Raw genomic sequence first — 24,569 nt, forward strand, 5'->3', positions numbered from 1 at the left:
CCAGCAACTCCCTTATAATGTCACTTACTAGAGGTCTGTCTCTTGCTAGGTCAATAATCCCCAGAGTGAGGCTCACTGATGTGTGGAGTTACTCGGAAAAAAAAAAAAAAAAAAAAAAGTCATAGTTCAAAAGCTAAAAAAAATCACTGCTACGAGGTGTGAAGAAGAGAAGATCGGATGGGACCTAGAGTCTGCTGAAGGATAGTTATTTGAAGATTAGTAGGGAGCAGATCTCCAAATCGAGGATTTTAACTCTAACAAAAGGGAACTTGATTGGTTGAATTACAATAGCAGATAAGAGCGTAAAAATAGCAATTTTTAAACCTGTGCCTGTAAGCTACATAACTAACAAAAATGCCTACAGTTGAACCCCACTGAATACATACTTGCTAATTATACTGGACCACGAAACCAAGAGTTTTCCTAATTAATTCAAATAAACTAGCATTTCCAAAGTGCCTACCATGTGCAAGGTACTGTGCTAATGACAGTGGAAAATTTTTACACATAATAATAAAAACAGCACAAGGCATGTTCCCAGTTTCTAGAGGATTTTTAAAAACTTACTTAATGTAACAAGATTAATTATGTATGAACTGAGAGAGCCAAATATGTGGAAAGAATCTCATACCCTAATTGGAATCATTATGTTTGCTGCAGATGTGGACTGGTATGATTTGGGGAATTATTAATTCACTCTTTCTGCAGTGAAAGACTATTTTCCTCACTTCGATGTAAATAAAAGGACTACCTTGTCATCATCACCTTAAGAGTCTAAAAGAAAGTGATACCTTGTATGTGTAATAGAAAGATCAAAAGGATTGTCAGTGTCAGAAAAACAAAGGCTATCTTTTAAAGTAGGTAAGGGGAAAAAGTTAGTGTGTTTTTTAATTTCTGGATTTAAAGAAACAAACAATATCTTCAAGACAGAAGTCAAAAAGCACCCCAGTCTCCAGGGTAAATGCAAATAAAGAAAACCACAACCACAACCACCAAACACCAATCAGGGTGGTGTTCCTTGTAGGCCCTTTCTGAGGATTGGTAGAAACTGCATTTTTTTAATCTCTGTTTTTATGCTTGTCCCAAGATCTTTTAAGGGGTGGGGTGGTGGGGAAGAGGTAGCCACTATATAAAAGAAGCCACCTTGTGATTTTGAAAATTTATACAAAAATAAAGAAATACCAGGTTTGGCAGCTGATCCTTTGCAATGGACCCAGAAGCAACCTCAGTTTATTTGGATTATTTCTATGTTACCAGCAAAAATCCTGATCTTGAGGACACCCACTCCCATGTTCCTTATATGTCGGCCTTCCTTCCGGTCTTTTACACAGCTGTGTTCCTGACTGGAGTGTTGGGGAACCTCGTCCTCATGAGTGCCTTGCATTTCAAACGGGGCAGCCGAAGACTGATTGACATCTTCATCATCAACCTGGCCGCGTCTGACTTTATTTTTCTTGTCACGTTGCCTCTCTGGGTGGATAAAGAAGCATCTTTAGGACTGTGGAGGACAGGCTCCTTCCTGTGCAAAGGCAGCTCCTACATGATCTCAGTCAACATGCACTGCAGTGTCTTCTTGCTCACCTGCATGAGTGTTGACCGCTACCTGGCCATCGTGTGTCCAGCCATATCCAGGAAATTCAGGAGGAGAGATTGTGCATATGGAGTCTGTGCCGGCGTCTGGTTTATCTCCTGCCTTTTAGGTTTGCCTACTCTTCTGTCCAGGGAACTCACCCTGATTGATGATAAGCCATACTGTGCAGAGAAGAGGGCTACATCAATGAAACTGACTTGGGCCCTGGTGGCCTTAATTTTTACCTTCTTTGTCCCTTTGGTGAGCATTGTGACCTGCTACTGTTGCATCACAAGGAAGCTGTGTGCACATTACCAACAGTCAGGAAAACATAACAGAAAGCTGAGGAAATCCATAAAGATCATCTTGATTGTCGTGGCAGCCTTTGTCTTCTCCTGGCTGCCCTTCAATACTTTCAAGCTCCTGGCCATTGTCTCTGGGCTGCAGCAAGAAGTCTACTTTTCCTCGGCTTCTCTCCAGCTGGGCATGGAGGTGAGTGGGCCTTTGGCATTTGCCAACAGCTGTGTCAACCCTTTCATTTACTATATCTTTGACAGCTACATCCGCCGGGCCATCGTGCACTGCTTGTGCCCTTGCATCAAGAACTATGACTTTGGGAGCAGCACGGAGACATCAGATAGTCACCTCTCTAAGGCTCTCTCCAACTTCATTCATGTAGAGGACTTTGCCAGAAGGAGGAAGAGGTCTGTGTCACTCTAAAAGGGACTGTGACATTTCAAGCTCTGTTGGTAGACTGGAGAGTTAATTTGTGTCAGCCACAAAGAAAGAGGAAAAGTATTGCTGATACCATTCATAGTGTTTCATAAATAAATATAAGGAAGAGTTCATTTTTAAAGAGATGACTGAAAAGTCCCTGTATTCATTGGTATGATTGGATCATGTGCTGGTTTGGGGGTGTTGGGTTTTTTGCTTTTTATTTTTTTATTTTTTTTGGCTAAGTGGCCCACTTGTCAATCAAGTTCACCAGGCAAAATATGACTCTTATTGTCCTTGAACTCTGACATAAAGGCTCCTCTTGGACTCCTTTCTTCATGATTGCTTATGTACATTCAGGCCTTTTCCTCTTTCAAGAACAGTGGTACCTTGATCTACACCATCCTTCATATTGGGCTCCAATTGGACTACATCTAAAAGATTCTGCCCACTTCCATTTGGCGAGAAATGTGGTAACAATGCAGGTAGCAAAAAATATACTTGTGCCCTGTAATTAATTGTTACTGAGTAACAAAGTGAGAGTCTGGCCTTAATCTTTAAAAGTTTGTAAGTATACAAACTTTTTGTATACTTTACTGTTTCTTTTGTTTTGTTTCTTTTGTATTCTTTACTGTTTCCAATATTATCTTTCACCCTTTGCCATTCACAATAACTTTGGACTGGCAAAAAACTCACAGGGATAAAATCATTCTGTATTGTGTTTATGATTCAGGACTTACTTTATCACCTGACCTTCTAGAGTATCTTGAAAAGGCAGCGTTGGGCAAAGTTTGACTTTTATTTTCCTTGTAAGATATATTGGTAAAAACGTATCTCATTATAATGGCATAGTAATTATTTTTCAGTAAGGTTTTACTATGCTCTTTTGTTTTCATTGACTTCATAAGTTAGGATATGACTTTGCTTTAATTACATGTTTTTAATTACCCAGTTATTTAGTTAGCAAATGAAAATGTTACTACTAATATAATTGGAGATCATCAAATGCTTAGCTACAGCATCATGTGGATTATCACTTTGTATTTTAATTAAAATGTTAATGCTACATATTCTCTATGGCATTATTTGCTTGGTGTATATAATTTCAAGACTTGATTCAGTAATATAGGAAGACAGGATGCTCTGTATTCAGCTGAAGTTAAAAATCCATAATGAAGATGTTACTGGTATTTTATATATACACATTTTTCCAAACCCAGAGACTTTCCTCAATTCTTTCACCTAATAAATATTTATTAAGTCTATTTGTACCTATATTCCTTTTAAAGACTTTGAAGTGAAAAACGTAATTAGCATCAACCACAAAAGGCTTTGCTACAGAAAACATATTATTGTAAACATCTTTTGATTCAAGAGAAACTGGGTTATGTTTTGACCTTCAGTGTTGACTCAAATGAATTACTATTTTACTTCTAAATATTAGGTTTGAAAATCAGAGAAAGCTTAAAATCTTCAGAGATCAAGTAATTCAAGTTCATCCCATTTATCTTTCACATTAAGAGAAATCTCAAATATTGGGCATATTCTTATAATCTATTTGAAAGTTGAAAATATAGTTTTTGGTTTTATAAATTGGTTAATTTGTTAATTTCTCTTAAACTTTTATTAAATAAAAATATAATTTCCTTATTTAGGTATTCTATATTATATTCATTTCTATCAACACATTGCTATTAATATTGATATCATAACAGCCTTTTAATACTTTGTCATAGATATAGAAAAAAGGACAATAAATCATAAGAAGTAAGTTTTCTTGGAAAACTTCAAAACTGAATTCAAAACAAATAGATCTCCAAACGTTAAACGGAAATAAAATATAGACGGTAGAAGACATCTTCTTTTTAAAAGCAAATCAGCAAAATCACTATTACTAATCAGGAAAATAAGTGTCCTTCAGAAATGCTACTTTAAAAAAATAGCTCAATCAATCAGGTAAAGTATTTGTTAGGAAAAGAAAAAGAAATTGGGTTGTTAGTTTCAGCTTCCTCCTTAATGTTGGGTCATTGAACAAATCATTTTAATCTTTCATACCTAAGGGTAGTTGGTAATATCTACGTCTATAGAATTCTCAAGGGTATTATAAGACTCATAAATATAAAGGTTCTTTAAAATCTTGAGTTAAAAATTATTATAGAAAGCTATTGGGTTTCTACTATTAATTTTTTTAATTGAGTGTTGTTTTAAAATTTCCAAACTAGAAGGGTTCCTGGCTGGCTCAGTCGGTTGAGTGTCTGCCTTCAGTTCAGGTCATGATCTAGGGGTCCTGGGATCAAGCCCAGGGTTGGGCTCCTGCTCAGCAGGGAGTCTGCTTCTCCCTCTCCCTCTGCCCCCCTCGCTACTGCTCCCCAAGTCCCCTGCTCCTGTGTACACACTCTCTCTCTCAAATAAATAAATAAAATCCTAAAAATAAAATAAAATAAAATTTCCAAACTGGAATATCAAGTGACAATCACTCTCATTTAACAAATATTAAGAATCTGTCTTCTGTTTCATCCCTTTAGTTTTTTCTGGAAATATGTAAAATAACATTGAAGATAGATATATTATTGTATTTTTTTAAATTTTTTTAATTAACATATAATGTATTATTTGTTTCAGGGGTACAGGTCTGTGATTCATCAGTCTCACACAATTCACAGCGCTCATCATAGTACTTACCCTCCCCAATGTACTTTTTAATACCTTAAGTAGATAACGCTAATTTTGTACATTAGAAAATCTTAGTGTATTGTATACTCATAATGTTCCAATTATGGAAGAAAAAATAGACATAATTTTACAGATAGAATAACTCTGATAGTAAAAAGTTCAAAACTTGATTAAGTTGGTGTGTCATTATGGATTCTTCTGGTAGGAAATGAAGTTTACATTATAATAGCATTAAAAGTTTTATTATAAATATACGGTTAGATCCCATTTTACATATTTTTAAACCATGATATTTCCACATTTTTAATACAAATTTATTTATATACACATATACATTCAGATACATGTAGAAACATAGTTTATCAAGATCTTTATTACCTCAAACTACTCTGAGGGCTACTTGGGGGTAATTTCATGTCATTATTAAAACAAATCAATACACATTGCCATGAATTTTTCTAGAAAATTAATCTGACATCCTAACAATCATGACTTGCCAGTTATATCTAAAGTTAGAAAAACAAAATAAAACTTAATAAGAGTAAATATATGAGGCAATCACTGCAGAGTAACTTCATTTGTTGTCATTTGTCTAAGTGGTCCAAAGCTACTGCCAGGAATTTAATGACAAATAAAAAAGGATAGTCATCTCCCAAGCATTTCTCAAGCAATTTTTCTTGAACTTACCGCAGAAAAGCTCTCCAAGAAAGTCTGTACAAGATGTCACCAATAACTTATAATTAATTGTAAATTTTTATAATTTTAAATAACTTTTTTAATTTTAAAATCGATGTGCTCAAGGTGCACACAGTCGCAAACACACATTTACTCCATTTAGGCCATACTAAAAGACTTAAAACTGATCTGATGTTTCTGGGAGTCCCATAATTCGTCCACTCTAACAAGTCAAAATCACCTCTGAGTGAGACTAACACTAGTGAGAGTAACGGTCTTAAAGGAAATTTATGTGCGTGACCGGAGGTGGAATATTACTAGGGGTCAACAAGTTAGTTTTTAAATAGATGCAGAAATGCACAGGATGATGGTGAGCTGAGTGAAAGAACTCTTCTCCTATGATTCATCTTGACTCTATACCCCCTGGCAATCTCAAAAGTGAGAAATGACTTGTCAGGTGTGCATGCCACAATGAACAGTAAGTGTCAGTGTTCCTGCAGAGTTCATTCAAAGAAGTTAAGCAATATTAAAACAATTACAAATTTACCTGTAAAAGAGACACTGGTGTAGCCAGCTCGCAAGATGATAGCCTCCAGCACCATGAGAGATAGAAGCATGAGGAAAAAAAGCAGGAGGATAATTCCAACCATCAGAATATCTGTAAACGGTTATTGGATTTTGCCTTCCTCAGAAATTGGTATGGATTGGACTGTCCATTGCAAATGCCGGTTCTTGTTTTAAAAATTCTTTTCTTTGAGTCAACGTTCTTTGTTTTTATCAAGTCTCTGAGTAAACAATTATGACTAGACTTTACATATGTGTACAGGGAAAAACAGTAGTACCAGTCACCTGATTTTATACTGCTGATATAAAAATCCTCCTTAGAATGAATTACTCTTGTAGGTTCTTGTTTTTGTCATCTCCTTAGAAGAGCTACATTTCTTAAACATATTTTAAAAATGGGAATTGTGGGGCGCCAGTGTGGCTCAGTTGGTTAAGCAGTTGCCTTCGGCTCAGGTCATGATCCCAGGGTCCTGGGATCAAGCTCCACATTGGGCTCCCTGCTCAGTGGGAGGCCTGCTTCTCCCTCTCCCACTCCCCCTGCTTGTGTTCCCTCTCTCGCTGTGTCTCTCTCTGTCAAATAAATAAATCAAATCTTTAAATAAATAAATAAATAAATAAAAATGGGAATTGCATCCTAAGATTGCATTCTGCAACATTGAAAAGAAAACAAACCAACCTACTTTTAAATATCCAATGTGTCAAATTGTTAATGAAGTGAAGGCTCTTATGGCAAGTTAAGTCATAGTAAAATATAAACTCACATGAAATGTCCATTTACTAATCTCAAAATAGGGGGAAGTATTCTGTTAGTTGACTGATCTTATTAAACTAAAAGTTTTTGGTTTAAGTATGTGAGTAACAAATTTCTAAGATCCAAAGGTACTTTTACATTATGGTGGAACTTTTTTAAGTTGACCACATGTGATTAAGTTAAATTCTAGTTAACTTAGGCAAGTCGCTCATTTAGAGAATTTATGATAGAATGTTCATAATATTTTTATAATGCTCTACAGACCTAGTAAAGGTCAATCTGAAATCATTCAGCGACTTTCTTATTTGCTACTTAAGATTTAATAATTAGCGAATTTCCTATCACTGCCATGTTAACAAGAGTTAGCTTCATCTGTGAGTACTTCATGATGTCAACACTGAAGAGACAAGACATTTTTATCTGCTAAGTCCTATCAGTTCTGATTGGAAAGATTTCATTTCCATATTACCATTAGTTCAAAACGAAATATAAACGGTTCTCCCTGCTAGAATACTTTATGATCTATACTGTATAAATTCACTCTTCCATTTGCTCTTAATTATATACAAGGCAGAAGATATAAATATTCTTGTGATGTTCTTAGATCAAATAAAATGTTATGCATCAAACAATACATGTGACTAAAGACTATTTTTAATTTTTAAAAAATTTTCTGTGGCAGAGTCTTCAACAAGCAACTTTGCTCTTTTTCTTTTTGGAGGACAGCAAGTATTTAAGAACTTTGTATTGCAAAAGCTCTACAAATCTCTAAATCTGCAAATTCTAAAATAGCATATCATTTACTTCATATAAATTTAATAGAGTGTAACCTGTTCAGAGCTACTGCATGATGTATAGAAAATAAAGCAGAATTGAAAGGTCAATTCTGCATGTTTAACCTTCTGCATATGACTCATTTATTGCTCATCATATCATAGGTCAGTGGCTTAAATTTATGCCTTTTATGCCATAGACTTGTGGAGTTCCTTGAAAATAGTCAATAACTCAAAAATAACACTGTTCTTGCAAAGTGTCTATTGTACTCATTGCACCATGATAGCCCAAAATTTGTTACTATAACTGATGGATTCAAAAACAGGCATATAGGGGCGCCTGGGTGGCTCAGTTGGTTAAGTGACTGCCTTCGGCTCAGGTCATGATCCTGGAGTCCCGGGATCGAGTCCCACATCGGGTTCGCTGCTCAGCAGGGAGTCTGCTTCTCCTTCTGACCCTCCCCCCTCTCATGCTCTCTCTCTCTCAAATAAATAAATAAAATCTTTTTTAAAAAAGGTGGAATAAATAGCTTGTTCCCACAGTCATCTAATATATATATATATGTATATATATATATATATATACATATATATATAGCACTAATAGACTGTAGGATTTAAAGAGGTAAAAGTAGAATTTGTTTCTTTATGAAATTTATAATCCCCATAGTTACTTATTGTTTTGAACCAAGGAATGAAGTACTAACACCCAAGAAGAGCTTGTTATAAAAAAAAAAAGGACAAGTCAAATCACTTTCTTTGATCTTTTACAGTGTTTAGGGAAAGGCCCATGAACAGTCCTTATATAAATCATTCCATTTAACTGCCATTTTGATATGGTTGTTTCCTAAATATTGTCACATTTCCTTAAAGAAATGTTAATATTGGCATCCCCAGAGAAAAATACCTTCGTTGTTTTTAAAGATTCTCAGGCATAAATGATTATTTTAAACACGAGAATGCATATTGAATAGTATGAGGTTTAAATTTATTTTCAAATGACAAACTAAAATAAGATACGCAAAACAGATAACTCTATACAAATCTTGTCCAAAGACATTGATTTAATGAGATGCCCTCTCACTTACCCTTCCTTTTATTTATTTATTTTTTTAAAGATTTTATCTATTTGACAGAGAGAGATAGCGAGAGCAGGAACACAAGCAGGGGAAGTGGGAGAGGGAGAAGCAGGCTTCCTGTGGAGCAGGGAGCCCGGTGCGGGGCTCGATCCCAGGACCCTGGGATCATGACCTGAGCCGAAGGCAGTCGCTTAACGACTGAGCCACCCAGGCGCCCATTTACCCTTCCTTTTAGACCAAAAAACAAAACTGACAACTCAGGTGGAGAAGTGGCAACTGAGAAATGAAACTTGACCCATGGTTTCATGTTTAAAGCAAAAGGAAAAAAGAAAAAAAAAAACAAAACAGATTCAGAACAGTTAAAGGTAGATGGAGATGGCTATCTTAACGAAAAAGATGTCATGCAGTGCAGACCTGACTCGTGTGCACTAATAAAAATAGTTTAAAATTATAAAATTAGTTAAGAATTGAAAAAAAGTAAATGCAGAACTGCATAACTTATACACTGCTTAGGATTATGAACAACAGCAATGTCAATTCTATAATTCAAACATAGAAAAAATACTACCAATAAACTTATGAAACTATTTGGCATGATAATCAAAGACAGCCAAATTAAAATAACAAAATACAATTTTTACTTATTAAATTGGCAAAGATTTAAATGTTAAGTACTGGGCGCCTGGGTGGCTCAGTTGGTTAAGCAACTGCCTTCGGCTCAGGTCATGATCCTGGAGTCCCGGGATCGAGTCCCACATCGGGCTCCCTGCTCAGCAGGGAGTCTGCTTCTCCCTCTGACCCTCTTCCCTCTCGTGCTCTCTATCTCTCATTCTCTCTCTCTCAAATAAACAAATAAAAATCTTTAAAAAAAATAATAAATGTTAAGTACTGAAGTTGACCAGGATTGGAGGTGTGAGGTGTGGGCAAGACTCCCTGGACTGCCGATGGGGTGTAAGTTTATTAAGCTAGAGAAAACTTAGAAACATGTATAGAAAGCAGTTCTGCTTCTAGGAGTTTAATGTAATCATGGAACATAATTGTATATGTAATTATGGCTCTGTGAAAAAATATATGTGCATGCATTTTTATTTCAGCATTGCTTGCAAGAGTAGAAACATGAAAATAACTTAAATGTCCACTGATAGGGAATTGATTGAATAAATTAAAGTTCCTATACATCCTTACAATGGAAAACTACATAGCCTTTAAAAGTACTGTACCATGTACTGACATGAAAGAAATCTTCATAATAAATTAAATTAAATTAAGTAAAAAAAAAAGAGCAAGCTAAAAAACAGTATCTATTGTATAATCACACGTCTGTGACTACTTCATTTATATAACAACACAGGAATTCCAGAACCCTATACAGCAAAATGTTAACTTTGTTCCTCACTATGTAGTGAGGTAACAGGTAATTTTTATTTTTGTTATTCCCCGTATTTTCCAAAAAGAATATGCATTAATTTTGTGGTAAGAAAAAAGCTGAATTTAGTTCAATTTTTTTTAAATGAAGTACACAGGTACAAATAGTAGCTAAAAGCAAATTTGCTGTAAAACATCAGTTCTGCATCATAGGCCCTCCAATTCTTCATTGTACTATATTTCTGATTTCTGAGTGAGTATAACCCCTACATTGGCCTTGAAACCTTCCCTAATAATCTAATGATTCTTTTCAAGAGGACCTCTCTGTTATCTGTACAAATACCTGACTCCTTAAGAGCAACAATTTCAGGGCTGTTACACGTTTAAAATTTTTAAATGGTGCTGAGGGGTTGACCATCCCAACATTCATTCCCGGTTTCCCAGTGCCCTCCCGTAGCACAGCAACATTGCGACCTGCCTATGGAGTCACCGGTGGTCTGTTGCCTGGCTAGGGAGGGGGGAGAGCCATGCCTTCATTTTTGTATATCTATATCCTTGTTCCAAATCAGGCCCTCACGATTGTTGAACTAGGCTGAACATTCTAGGAACATCACACCTTTGGCTAACGTTAAAATGAAGAATTTTTATAAATGTTAAATATTCCAATTTTTTAATTTTTACTTCTTTTGTTTCTAATATGATGTAACTATGAGGACCTGGAAGGCTGTACCAGTTATGCTTCCTTTAGGAGCACGCATCTTGCCACTCTCCTTTAACTTTTTAGGTCATTCTAGTTGTATTATGATTAGAGAAATAAGTGGTGTAGTAACTTTTACTTAATTCCTACTCGGTTCTTTCTCTCTGTGACACTGATTTCCTGTTTAAATGGAAGGGTTTTCTTTGGTGCAAATTCAATACGATTTGTAATAAAAAATAGTGATTAGCAGTTATAATCATGTGATAGTCAAGAGTTCCTCCAGCTATTGCCAGGATGCTGTGATACAAACTCCAAGCCTATATTCCATATTAGATAGTAAATAATGTATATGACTCTGCACTTTTGAGAGGAAATGAGAAGAGTATTATGGGCAAGTAAATGGAAGATAAACTCTATAAAAAACTAAGGAAAATGCTACAGAGGTTAATAGTCTGTTTCTGGCACTACCTGGAAAGAGCAGAGCTAACTCAAATACCATGATATAAAACATTTAAATCATTAGCTTATAGTATTCACTATGATACAGCTATGACCACGGGAGGGTGGTATAGCATTGGGGCTAAAGAACACAGATCCAAACTCCACCATCTATTATCTATGAAAGGTGAGCAAGTTTCTTAACATTCCTGAGTCTATTTCTCTCCATAAAACGTGGACAGTTATACTTGCTTTAGGTCACGTCAGCTCTAATTAATTAAAGTAAGAATGTAAGGAATTTGGCACAGTATCTGGTACACATTAAGAGCTGGATGAGGGGCACCTGGGTGGCTCAGTCGTTAAGCGTCTGCCTTCGGCTCAGGTCATGATCCCAGGGTCCTGGGATCAAGGCCCGCGTAGGGCTCCCTGCTCAGCGGGGAGTCTGTTTCTCCCTCTACCCCTCACCCTGCTTGTGTTCTCTCTCTCAAATAAATAAATAAATTCTTAAAGAAAAAAAAGCTTGATAAATGACCATTGAGAAACAGTTCCATTTTATAGATAAAGGAAATAGGATTCAAAGAAATCAGATTTCACATCATTCTTAAAGCAGTTATTTTTTTAAGATTTTATTTATTTATTTGACATCATTCTTAATGAACTGGACCAAAAATGAAACTTTGGATTTCATGAAACCCAGGCCTACCTATGTGATTCCAAAATTCATGCTTTTTCCACTTCATATTTTTTCCCTCTGATTCCCAGTTTCTTTAATAGACTCTGTTAACACCACACCCTTCCCTTGCTTTAGTTGATTCTTTCTATCTCTAATTACTTTTCAAATTCAAACTCTCTTTCTTATTTTTTCTAGTGCAAATATCTCAAACCCCCAAACCCTATGCCTATTTATGGCTAACATAATAAAGATACTGCTCAAGGGAAGAGGAAGTTTGCTTTATTGAAAATACAATCTCAAAAGAATAATACTTTCTTGTAACATGTTTCCCTTGTAATGTGAAATCCCTTAATTGTGATTGATCAGAAATGACATCTTCTATCCCTTCCAGCGGGTCACTAAAAATCTTATATAGACAATCCAACGTACGCTGCATATAAGGAAGGGACAGCTGTCTCTTTTCTTCCCTCTCACACCCAACCCCACATTAAAGGACAGTAGCATCTAAGACAGTAGCATCTCACTACATCTCACAGGAAAACATTTTTTTTTTTTTACAGAGCATACACATACCAGGTAAGAATTATAGTCTCATTTCCTTTCTTAAATTTTTTCCAGTCACAGATTTCTTATGATATTCCCAAGGCAAGAAGAAAAGATAAATCCAGTGCCAAAGCTCCCACTATAGACTATGTGCCTATGGGTTATGTCACCAGAATTGGTATCAGACACTGAAAGTTTTACCATCTTTCTTATGAAATGCTGTTTGTTATGACAAGAAGCTGCACTCACTGTTCTACGTGCAGAAAATTTCAATAGACAAGATTCTTGTCCTCCAGGAACCTCATTTATACTTTTCAGAAAGCGTATGTATAAATTTGCATAAATGACTCCCTAATACTAATAAGGATTCCCAACTGGAGCTTTAAAAAACATCAGGGTTTTTCACATTGTATACTGCCCCAAACATGTAAAATCTTGACTTAAATTTACTTTAAATAAGAAATAATATTTTCCATGCAGCATTTTTAGGAGGGGCAGTTAAGAGTGTTCTGAAGTAAGATGATAATAAGGTCAATAATCCAAAGACCACAATCAAGGAGAAAAGGAAACATAATTTTTAAGAATAAGAGAGCATAGTACTCAAGTATTAAACCTGCTATTTATTTTATGAATATATACTTTTGAGAATAATTACCTCAACTTGCTTTATTTTGGAAGTATATTAAAATGTTAACAATAGTTGTTTTAGGTAGTAGAACCAAAGACAATTTTATTTTTAATTTTAAATATTTTTAGGAATGTTTTACATTTTTTCTAATGAACATGTATTTCTTTCTTAAACGTTAAAATAAAGGATGTTGAAATAAATGTTACATGTGGCATAAAGCATGCATTAATATTTCAGCCCAATTTTGCTTCTTCCTCTAAAGTCAAAATAAGATTTTTTTAAATGTCATGTTCAATTTTAAGTTTAATTTCCATAACTTTGAATGAAGCATTAATAAAACTCAACCAAATCAAATGTGCTCTCATATCATGTGTAGCAAGTCATTGTTTGGTTCAAGGCTTCCAATTTACTTTTATTAAATTGGCTTGTCCATGAAGTCAAAGGTCAGGCTAGTTTGTGTATGTAGATGCAGTTTTTTAGTCTTATTTTAAAATATTTCAACTTTTTAGTTAAGTGCAAATTAGAATTGGCTGGATAATAGTTGACCATGAGTTTTGCCATTTAGTCCAAATGTTCTATTTTTAAATATTTGCAAACAACATACTTCTCAAAAAGTCCAAATATTTCCAAGTGAAAGATTTCTAAAATAAAAGTAACGGTTTTTTTTTTAATTGAGCAATCATATGAGGAAGAATGTTGACTTTTAACATTTTTCTCTGTCACGGACTTACCCAGAAACCTTTCTAGCTTTCAGGATGTCTAAACATTGTTCGGAAGGAGAAACACTGGCTTGACATCAATTTTCCATTGTAATGGTACAGCTCTGTTACCAAGAAAAATGCACAGGGCAGATGACTTGTAACAAGTTATCTACAGTTCTTGAGGTGCCTGGGTGGCTCAGTCAGTTAAGCATCTGCCTTCAGTTCATGTCATGATCCCAAAGTCCCGGGATGGAGTCCTGAGTCAGGCTTCCGTCTCAGCGGGGAGTCTGCTTCTCCCTCTGCCCCTCCCCCCAACTCATGCGTGCTGTCTCTCTCTCTCTCTCTCACTCGGTCTCTCTCTCAAATAAATAAATATAATTTTTAAAAAAACAAGTATCTACAGTTCTCATTGCAACGATTTTTTAAAATGTAGATTAGGAATGAGATCTGTTTATGGAGTATTCATTTAGCTCCAAGGAACTGTTAAATGGTTCACATATGTTATTACGTTTAATCCATCAACCAACCTGTGAAAAAAACCTATTTAGTCCTCCCTCCTTTTCTCTCTTTTTCCACAGTGGTCAGAGCTTCTTTTCAGTCTGAAGCCTTCTCCCCACCTTCTCTAGCTTCTTCTCTCAATAAATCTCTTTCCTACTCCCTGGAGTAGGAGAAGCAGACCTCAAGAGGTCTTGAACTAACATATAAAGAAAAAAAATTCTAAGAGAATATAAATTTCTAGGGTTAAAGAACCCTTTTGGAAAATACTTTCTTTCAGACATGTCAAAGATGGAGTGTGTTATACATTGGAATAACAAGCATTTTGTACATTTTCATACAGCTAAAGTCCTATGTTGGGCAGAGAATTGTAAAAATGTGCCTCTGAGAAGTATCTTGATTAGCTGTCTTAAGAAAAGTCCTCAATGACACCTCAGGTAATAGGTAAAAATTCTCAGCACTATAGTGATAGCCACCATCGTAGTCATCGTTACAGTTTATCTATTTGTACCTTTCTACTCTTTTCAACCTTTCACCCACATCCTTAGAAAATTAAAATGAGGAATGTCTTCAAATAATGGAGTAAAAAAAACATGGTCTGATGTAGTGGAAAACATAAAGGCTTTAGAATCAGCAAAATATGAGTTGGAAACCACAACAAACCATGAAGGAAGTCTGTGTAACCTTGGACAAGTTATTGACATTCTCTGGTTCAGTTTTCACACCTGTGAAATGTGGGTAATGCTGTTCCTTGAAGGTTACTGAGAACTAAATAGATGAGCAAACTTATGTAGGTGATGAGAGTAATGTTTGTTTTGTCTTTAAGTTCTGTATGAATCCTGTATGTACGAACACTGTTACATATATATTTCAAAAACAAATTTTAATTTAAAATAATTTAATTGTGGACACTTAAGAGTATATATAAACTATATATAACATTAAATATTAGGCAGATTACATACTTATCCAAACATGCAGACCCCAAAAAACAGGATCCTCATTCATAGTTAATAAATTTATTGTAGCCTCTGGGTGGCAAATTTTATAAATTATATTTGAGAGTTATTTTGTTCAAAGCATTATAATATATTTATTATTTAGCTCTAGTTAGTACTGTAACAGAAAATACCTTTAAAGGGATAAGATGATCAGTCCTTGTCCCTGTGACTCTATGTGTTTTCTTAGAAGTCTCTCTAAGATTTTTCATCTGGATTAATTAAATCAGATGTGTGTATGCCTATAACTCTATCAGAAATTATGTATAAAGAAGGAGAGAGGGGCCTACGGATCTACCAAATCAGGATAGCTTTTTGCTCTGAAGATAGGAGAAAATGTTGGCTATAGTCAAAAAGTTCTCTCTTTGAAAGTCCAAACCTTTCTCAGCTTTGACATTTGGATGACTTAAAGTACAGAAAAAAATCTACAAAAATAGATCCGCAAATATTTTAAATGCTCCTCAGACAGACTGAAAATTCAAAATATCACAAACATTTTATGCATGTCTCTATGTAGAAAAAAAATAGGAAATAGATATAATATTCTTCCCACCCGCAGTTCTGGTGCCTACACACAACACCGCCTTCTGGAATAATTAACTCCGTGGGGCAAGGGACTGGGTGGGGAGGTAGAAGGGACAGGGAGGAGGCTGGGAAATGGGAAAAAGGATCGTCACTGTTACTGATTTTCCATTTATTTTAGGGAAAAAAAAAATTCCTTCCCTGTGTTTTTTTGTATCTGAGAAGACTGGCCAGTTGAGGACCTAGGAGGTTGGGAAGTCTTCTCTGGGAGTGAGAGAGCAGGAGGCAAAGCCCTCGAGAAAAACTCAAGTTTTCAAAATTGCGTATCAGCTCTGCCCTGAGGGCACTGACACAGTGAGAGAGGAAATGACCTATGGCTACTGCCTTTAAACCGTACCCCCCCCACCCCCCCCAACCTCACCAACAGCGGCCATGAATGAATGATGTCAGCCACTGAACCATCCACTTGAATGCACGGCTTCCTTCTTAACTCCAATTTTTCTTTAGCCATCTCTGTTTTTGTGCCTCTCTGCTTTCTGTTAAGGTCAAAACAACACTAATGGTTTTTAACATGTTAAATGGTTGTTTTCCCCCACCTTGTTTTACTGTAAAACACAGAAAATGAGAAATAAGAAACCCCCCATGAGCTTTAGAAATAGTGCATTTGAAAATTTCAACATAAAGATTTAGTTAAAGTCAGACTTAATTCGGTTAAATTTAATGTGCCAAGTTTTAAATGAAAATTTGGTTCTCTGCATTTTAAGATGCATGTTTACTATATTCTATTTAATTCAGACATATCACAATGTGCATGATAGATAAAATTAAAGGCTTATTTATATAAATTTTATAGAGTACAGCACAAACATTGTTGTCAAAGGAGTTGTAAAATCATCTAATTAACCCACTCATTTTTCAAATAAGGAATTAAGTGAAGAATCTTATTCAGAAGCAAAAATTTTTTGCAGTTTTTAAAAAAATCATTGAGCTAGGGGCACCTGGGTGGCTCAATCGGTTAAGCGTGTGCCTTCGACTCAGGTCATGATCTCAGGGTCCTGGGATCGAGCCCCACATTGGGCTCCCTGCTCAGTGGAGCCGGCTTCTCCCTCTCCCTCTGCTGCTCCCCCTGCTTGTTCTCTCTTGCTCTCTCTCTCTAATAAATAAATAAAATTAAAAAAAAAATCATTGAGCTGGTATGCATGGGTACAATTATAAATGTTGTTAAATTAAGACAATGTTGTATTTCTGTTTCAGTTGAGAAATAGCTAATGCCCTGAGTCCTCTGGATGCCCACCTATCATAGCCCTCTGTCACCTTCCTTAGGAGCTCTTGGACCCTTCAACATCAAGCAACTAAAGGGTTAATACTCTGCAAGCAAGAGGCCTTTGGGAGCCAGGCTGGCTGGTGCCCAAGAGGGTGCAGGCTGTTGACAGTTTTGAATACTGCCCTTGCATGCATCGATGGCAGCAACATAAATTCCCAACTGTACTGGACATTTGTTGGTTGACCCAGCATCCATTCTCACGCTCTACCCTCACCCCTGGCTGTCATCTATCTGTTCTTTCCCACACAGCTCCTGTGTTTGGTAAAAGCTGAACCCACTCTCAGCCCCATGGAAAAGCCTGGATAAACTTCAGGTCCTCGGTAACTTCCAGCCTCTGGCTACAGGCACCACAGGGTGAGCAGGTGACTGGCCAACCAGGCTATCGGGAATGCTAGGACAATATTGCTCTCTCCCTTCCCAGGCCCTGTTGAAATTTGCAACCATCTTATTAAGAGCAAGGAATCCGGTCTTGGAGTAAAATTAACATTGTTGACAGTAAAGAGATAAGACAGAAAAACAAAGCAACACAAAGCAAAACAAAATGAACCGCGTCCTTACTGGCATAGCTGAGCTGCTAGACCAACCATTCCTGAAGTCCTCCTTAATTTGGACTTTCCAGTCACCTGAACCTAAACATTTCTTTTGTTGTTTAAGCCCTTCTGAATTGGGGTTTTTGTTTTTTTTTTACCTGAAAGCTTTTGGGACCACATATGTTAATAAAGTGGCCCCCCAACAAAATTCTCCAGTACAGCCCTTTAATTATACCACAAATTTATAAAACAAAACAGAATTTCTCAAAATGTGTTCTGAAGAATGGCTAAAATAAAAAATACAAGAAGCAAGTGTTGGTGAAGGTGTGGAGAAAAAAGAACCCTCTTGCACTGTTGGTGGGAATGTAAATTGGTGCAGCCACTGTGGAAAACTGTATAGAGGTTCCTCAAAAAATTAAAAATAGAGCTCTATGGTTTAGCAATTATACTACTAAGTATTTGCCCCAAAAATACAAAAACACTAATTCAAAGGGATAGATTCACCCCTATGTTTAGAGCAACATTATTTGCCACAGCAAACTATGGAAGCAGCCCAAGTGTTCATCAACAGATGAACGGATAAAGAAGATGAGGTATATATATTAAACCATATCTGTTATACTCCTCACTCTCTCTCCATATATATATATATATATATATATATATATATATATATATATGAAATATTACTCAGCCATAAAAAGGATGAAATTTTTCCATTTGCAATGACATGGATGGAGTTAGAGAGTATTATTCTGAACAAAATAAGTCAGTCAGAGAAAGAAAAATACCATATGATCTTACTCATATGTGGAATTTAAGAAACAAAACAAATGAGCAAAGAAAAAAAAGAGAGAAAGTGACAAACCAAAAAACAGACTCTTAACTATAGAGAACAAACTGATGGTTACCAGAGGGGAGGTAGGTGGGGGGATGGGAGAAATAAGGGATGGAGATTAAAGAGTACATTTATCATGATGAAATAAACCAAAATCAAATACAACGATAAAAAAATGTGTTCTGAAGAGCACAACGTCCAAGAGAAGTTGATAGTTAGGTCCTGGAGAGGAACAGCTCAATACACAAAGTCAAGTTGATAGACCTGGATCATCTAACAAAGAAGATTTGTGGTATACTCAAAATACAATTTAATTTTTTTACTCGCATTCAACTCTTTTCAGATTTATTCAGTAGAGCAATGATTCCCTGCCCGTGCCTGAGGGCCTTGGCAGGTCTATCAATTTTCTACTTATTCTTTGGGAAGATCTTTAAATCTCTTTAAATAATATTAATTCAGAAAACAGAACAACTTCTGTTCTTTCCTTCCCCTCACCATTCACCTACTCACCAGCTGCTAGGGGGAAGGTGGGGTAGAGGTAAGCTTACCAGAGTTTGTAGATAAAAATACAGGATGCCTAGTTAATTTGAATTTCAGATGAATAACAAATAATTTTTAATATAAGTATGTCCCAAATGTTGCATAGGATATACTTATAAGAAAAATTGGTCATCGTTCATCTGAAATTCAAATTAACTGAGCATCTTGTCTTTTAACTGGCAGCCCTAGGTGAGCACAGGGAAAGGAGGGGAGGGGAGTTATAGTGCTTACTTTCCCCAGTGAAAGTGAGCATGGCAGATGGTGCCATTTGGAGCATTCTTTGGACATTCTATCCTAGGAGACCTCTCTAGCATCGCCTGTCAAGACTTGAGGGATACTCCTCATTCCCTTCGGATGTCCACCCCATTTAGCCCCTAGTCCACCAGCTGCAGGGCCCCACAAGGGTTCCCACCCTCTTTAATGTCTTATAGGAAGCAGTGAGACATCTTTGCCCCCATGCAGCAGCAAGCTCCTCGACTGACCACCAAAATGCTCATGAGCCAACTTTTGCATCTACATTTCCGAGGAGGGAATCAACTTCAGTCTGCAGTGTCCCTGACATATGGGAACACACATTAATCTCCTTAACTAGGCCCAATGAAGCCACTGGGCTTGGTGTAGGAGGCAGCAACTTTCCCAAGGGTTAAAGGTGGGGGCCCCATAGCACAGCAACCAGTCGTTCCTAAGAAAATCTCACAAAAACCTCTCTGCTCTCTCAAAGGAGCCAAAAATTGTGGACTAGGTCCCCAGACATTATGCTTGTAGAGTCTGCACATGGTGACTTAGCAACTCACTTGGGAATTTAGCATTTATTTTATTTTGATGCCTAGTTGAAATTTCAATTTTACATTCTGTTATATAGGTTTCTTTTCTGGGAAAATTCTCACAACTTTCAATATAGCCTACATTATGAGTCTACACGAAGGGGTGGTAGTTTGCAGTAGTTCCAAATGTGTTTAATTACATAAACTTTTTTTTTCTTTTTTCTTTTTTCAGGAGATTTGAATAAAATTGGTCTTCCATGGCACAGACTTTGGAATGTATTGCCCTAGAATATTTTTTGTTTGGCAATTAAGAGCAAGATTAAGAGGTCTGTGTCCAGATTTGAATTCTGGCTCTGCCACTTAGTGTGTAACTTTAGGCTCTGTGCCTCAGTTTCTTTAATTAGAGAGAATGGTATCTACCACACTGAGTTGATGTGGAAGTAAAATTAGTCAAAACATGGCCAAGCACTTGGAACAGTGCCTGGCACAGAACATGTGCTCAATAAACATCAGCTGCTATTAGTAGTAATAGTGTCGGTGGCAGTCAAAGTAGGAGTAGTGGGGCTGCTTAGGTGATCGTTATGAAATGGCAGTCTTAAATGCTTTGAGACGCTGTGTCAGTTTGCAAATCCACCTGTTTCTACTTTTACAGATCTGAAAAAGCAAATATTTCCATGCATTGGAATATGGCTAAGTGAATCAAAATGCCCCAAGAGTCCTTTAAATAATACTGTTAATTTTTTAATCCTCTCGTGTGTAAAAATACAAAACTTCTTTGAAATGTTGGACCTCATTTTCACAGAGCTAGAAGATTATATAATTAGGAATTACCCTTACTGTTATCATTAGGTAATTTTTAGAGAAAGGAGAGAACTTCATCTCAAAGAAAAAAAAAAACATCCTTAGCCACTTTGGGTAAGAATAATAACTGCAAAACACAGAGTGGTCTAGTTCATAACCAAATTTCTAAAAACGTGCAACCATTCCTGCCATGTGATTTTTCATCGCTTGCAGCTCTGCCTGAAGCCCCCGTGCCCTGACCGAGAGGACCAGCCAAGCACACCGCTGTCCTTGCTTTTCGAGCAGTGTCTCCCTCACATGTGAAACTCAGCAAGGGCAGAAGGAAAACACCAGAAACACCAAGCCCAGCCAGCACACGCCCCAAGACCACTCGCTGGAGAGACACGGTTGTGTCCTAACTTGCGGTAAGCAACACAGGCCAAGCTGGAGACGCCGGTGAGAAGTCGCAATCAGGCCGTCAGGTTCTGAGTAGCACAGAAAGCTTGAGTAGCTATGTAGCTATTTCATTCCCAGTTTTGACAGACTGGACTGTTTTGGGATGAAGTGCCAAATAAAACAAGGATGTGTTGAAGTCCTAACTGCTAGCCCCTTAGAATGTGACCTTATTTGAAGACAGGGATTTCCCAGAGGTAATCAAGTTAAAATGAGGTCTTTAGAGTGGGGTCTCTCCCAATAGGACTGATGTTCTTATCCAATGGGGACATTTGGACACAGGTTGCCACAATTAAAAAGAAAACATTAGTGTTAGAGGCCAGCCAAGTTACACTAAGAATACAGGCATGCCCCAGAAATACTGCCGGTTTGGTTCCAAACCACTGAAATAAGAGCATGGGTCGCAATAGAGTCAAATGTATTTCTGGTTTCCCAGTGCATATACAAGTCATGTTTACATTCTACTGTAGTTTATTAAGTGTGCCACAGCATTATGTCTAAAAAAAAAACAATGTACATACCAGAATTAGAAAATACTTCATTACTAAAAAATGCGAACCATCATCTAAGCTCTCAGCGAGTCATAATCACCAATCACAACTCATAATAACCAATACAGTAGTAATGAAAAACTTTGACATGTTGCGAAAATTACCAAGATGTGACACAGAGACACGAAGTGAACAAATGCTGTTGGAAAAAAGGTGCTAGGAGACTTGCTCGCCACAGAGTTGTCACAAACCTCCAATTTGTAAAAAGGACATGTGGAGCACAATACCGTGGCACATGATGAAATGAAGTGTGCCTGTAAATTTTTAATCTTAATGGATAAACCCTGGGATCCAACCAGTGATAGAAAAGCTGCAGCATTTACTGGCTCTACTCCATCCCCCATAACTAGCAGGTGGAAGCTTGAGCCCAGCTCAGCCCTGTGCCGACCAGCCTCTGAGCCACCCCGGCGCCCTCGTTTACCAGGCACGACTGAAACAAAACAGGGGGAGGAAGTGGGCTGCTTTCATGGGCTACCTGCCTCATGCATGCCCTGTCCCCTATTTGCTGAAAATATCCTCTCTCTAAAAAAAAAAAAAAAAAAATGACAGAAATTTTTGGTGGCTGGATCACCGTAAGATTCCTGGTAAAGCACGTTCCTCAAAAGCATACCTTGGAAAACTCTCACAGGAGTTAAAAATACTTTCCCTTTTTTCTTTTGTTCTCTTCTCTTCATCCTTCCTGCAAAGCACCCTATGGAGGCCTTTACTCCTCAGGCCTCTAATCTGAGTAGTGGCACATGTCAAGTCCAAAGTCTCTGGACAGAAAGATTAGACCAAAAAAAATAGGGCTATAAATTTCATGGGATCGGACACTCCCAATAAACACTAGCTACGGGGCTTGGCATGAGGACCTTCACCATCTGGTTATAGAGACCTCAGTTTCCTCTGTATGAAGGGAGAAAATTGTCCTACATAGTTTCAAACGACCCTGGCAACATGAAAATCCCATGACTTTGATTCTCTATTCACAAGAGAGGAGGAGGGTATGGATCCTGTAATGATCTCACATTTTAGGTTAATTTTAGAAAGAACCAAAAGAAGAAGCCTCACTGAAAAGATGGAGACATTCCCAAAGGAGAGTAGAGGGGTTTTGTGGTAGATTCCTATGGCAAATGTTACAGTATTAAATGAGCCTATGTGGAAATAGAGAAGTAAGACTTGCAACTGCAAGAGACCAAGCTTTTCCCAGGCAGTGGGTCCCACCGCGCAAGCTGAGACCTTGGTGTCTCTCCCTCTATCTGGCCCCCTTTCTGCACTTCACAAATCCACCACTTCTGAGTCCAAAGCCCTATTACAATTAGTGGAAGATCTCTGTCTCTCTCTTTGTCTCTCTCTCACTCTCAGATTATACAAACTCTTACTTCACATGGAAGATACCTCTTATATTCTCTCATTATATTAGGCGATGTGCCAGGCTCCCAGGAGGAAAAAGATGGCTTGCCAAAATTACAATAATTCAAGGCGGCTTAATAAAGACAGATAATAAAGAATAGCGATGTAGCCTGAGATTGGTAACAACAGAGCTTAAATCTATGTTCAAAAGGAAGCAGACAGGGAGAAAGCAATTGCCACACCTGAAAGAAGAGTCGTGCACCCTCCCCAAACATCACTGGAAGAGGCTGCCAGCCTGAAGCAACCCCATAGACAGGGAGCCAAGGGAATGAATACCCTTGAAGCCAATACAAGGCATATGGAAAACATTTCAATCCTTGCTAGTTGAAGTACTTCCTGAAATAATTCTCACAATGTCCCCAATTTGGTAAAAGTGCATGCTTACTGAGGAAAAAGCCAGAGGTAGAAAATTTTTGCGCCAATGCACTCTCTTAAGCAATGCAGAATTTTTGGTGTGGGATAGATGTAAGTATGCAAATCTAAAATGAGTCCTTACTCCCAGAATAAGCTCCTCTACCTGAAAGAAAAAGGTTGTCAAAAAAAAAAAAAAAAGTTCTAAAATTTTGCTACTTGTTATTCTTTGTAATTAAATACCGGAGAGACTGGGTTTTCTTTGCATACACTCAATGTGAATGCAGGGAACCAAATGACCACACTCCTAGATTTAACACAGGGGGAAGTCACTCTCAAGCCCTACCTTAAATGCACAGCATTTGTTTCAGGCTATCAGGATCACACTTCTACAGTCTTAACCATAGAGCTATTTAAATCTGAGAATCTTATACTGTGTCCTGCTTTATCCCGTGTCCCCTCCAAGTTGGATCTATTTTAATTACATTCCAACGCCCCAAACCATAAACCAAATTCTCTGCAATGCCTCATCTAGGGTAGCCCATGTATTGCAAAGGATTTCCACTTTTCGCTCCCATGCTCACAAGAGATGTGACTAATCAACCGTTTCTCGTTCCTGGAAATTGTGAAATATGGTAGTGTCTCTGTCAACAAATTCTCTGTTAACCAAAGGAATTAGCTTCTGCATCCCTCCTCTTTTAGTCCCTCCAGGCCTTTTAAAATGGTGTTAATATATACTCCGAAAGCCTTGTTAGAGACTATTGAGGTAAGTCATTACCACATAATAATGGCTCACTCCCCTGCAATTAACCTTCTGCTGGCGTTGCTTATAAATCATGCTCCTCTTTCTTATCTGCTCCTGTTGATCTTCTAACATCCCTGGTGTTAAGGTGTAATCATAACTAATTAACATTTACCCTTCACAGAGGCCATGCTATAAATAATCTGGTCAACAGTTTGTTTTCTTATGAGTTTGTCATTTACAACCTAAACCGGAATGCTTCCACTTCTGAATGAAACCGGAATTTAACTGAGTCAGGGAGAACATCAATTAGGGGGATATAGCATTCCCTCTCTGTCTTACACTTTAAGATAAATCAAATGAAATCCTGGAATACCAAAGTTGGGAGGGAAAAAAAACTTTCTTGATGCTGAAGACAGGCAATTTTTAAGATAATGCAAGACAC

The 24,569-nt window shown here is 37.2% G+C and overlaps 1 protein-coding gene across 3 annotated transcripts; it reads left to right on the plus strand.

The window, feature by feature from the left end:
• The first annotated feature begins 1,105 nt into the window (after positions 1-1,105).
• Positions 1,106-21,126, plus strand: GPR15 (G protein-coupled receptor 15). Of its 3 annotated transcripts, none has more exons than XM_025873238.2 (2): positions 1,106-2,062; positions 20,870-21,126. In XM_025873238.2, the coding sequence occupies exons 1-2, from the start codon at positions 1,208-1,210 to the stop codon at positions 20,957-20,959; spliced, it is 945 nt and encodes a 314-aa protein (XP_025729023.1). In that variant the 5' UTR covers positions 1,106-1,207; the 3' UTR covers positions 20,960-21,126. The 3 variants fall into 3 exon arrangements, with proteins under 3 accessions (XP_025729023.1, XP_073748556.1, XP_073748551.1); XM_073892455.1 differs by lacking the exon at positions 20,870-21,126 and adding an exon at positions 20,088-20,140; XM_073892450.1 differs by lacking the exon at positions 20,870-21,126 and adding an exon at positions 17,433-17,526.
• Positions 21,127-24,569: the final 3,443 nt, after the last annotated feature.

Source organism: Callorhinus ursinus, unplaced genomic scaffold (assembly GCF_003265705.2).
Source record: "Callorhinus ursinus isolate GAN/ISIS: 27379988/994484 unplaced genomic scaffold, GSC_fseal_2.0 scaffold1, whole genome shotgun sequence".
Classification (NCBI taxonomy): Eukaryota; Metazoa; Chordata; class Mammalia; order Carnivora; family Otariidae; genus Callorhinus; species Callorhinus ursinus.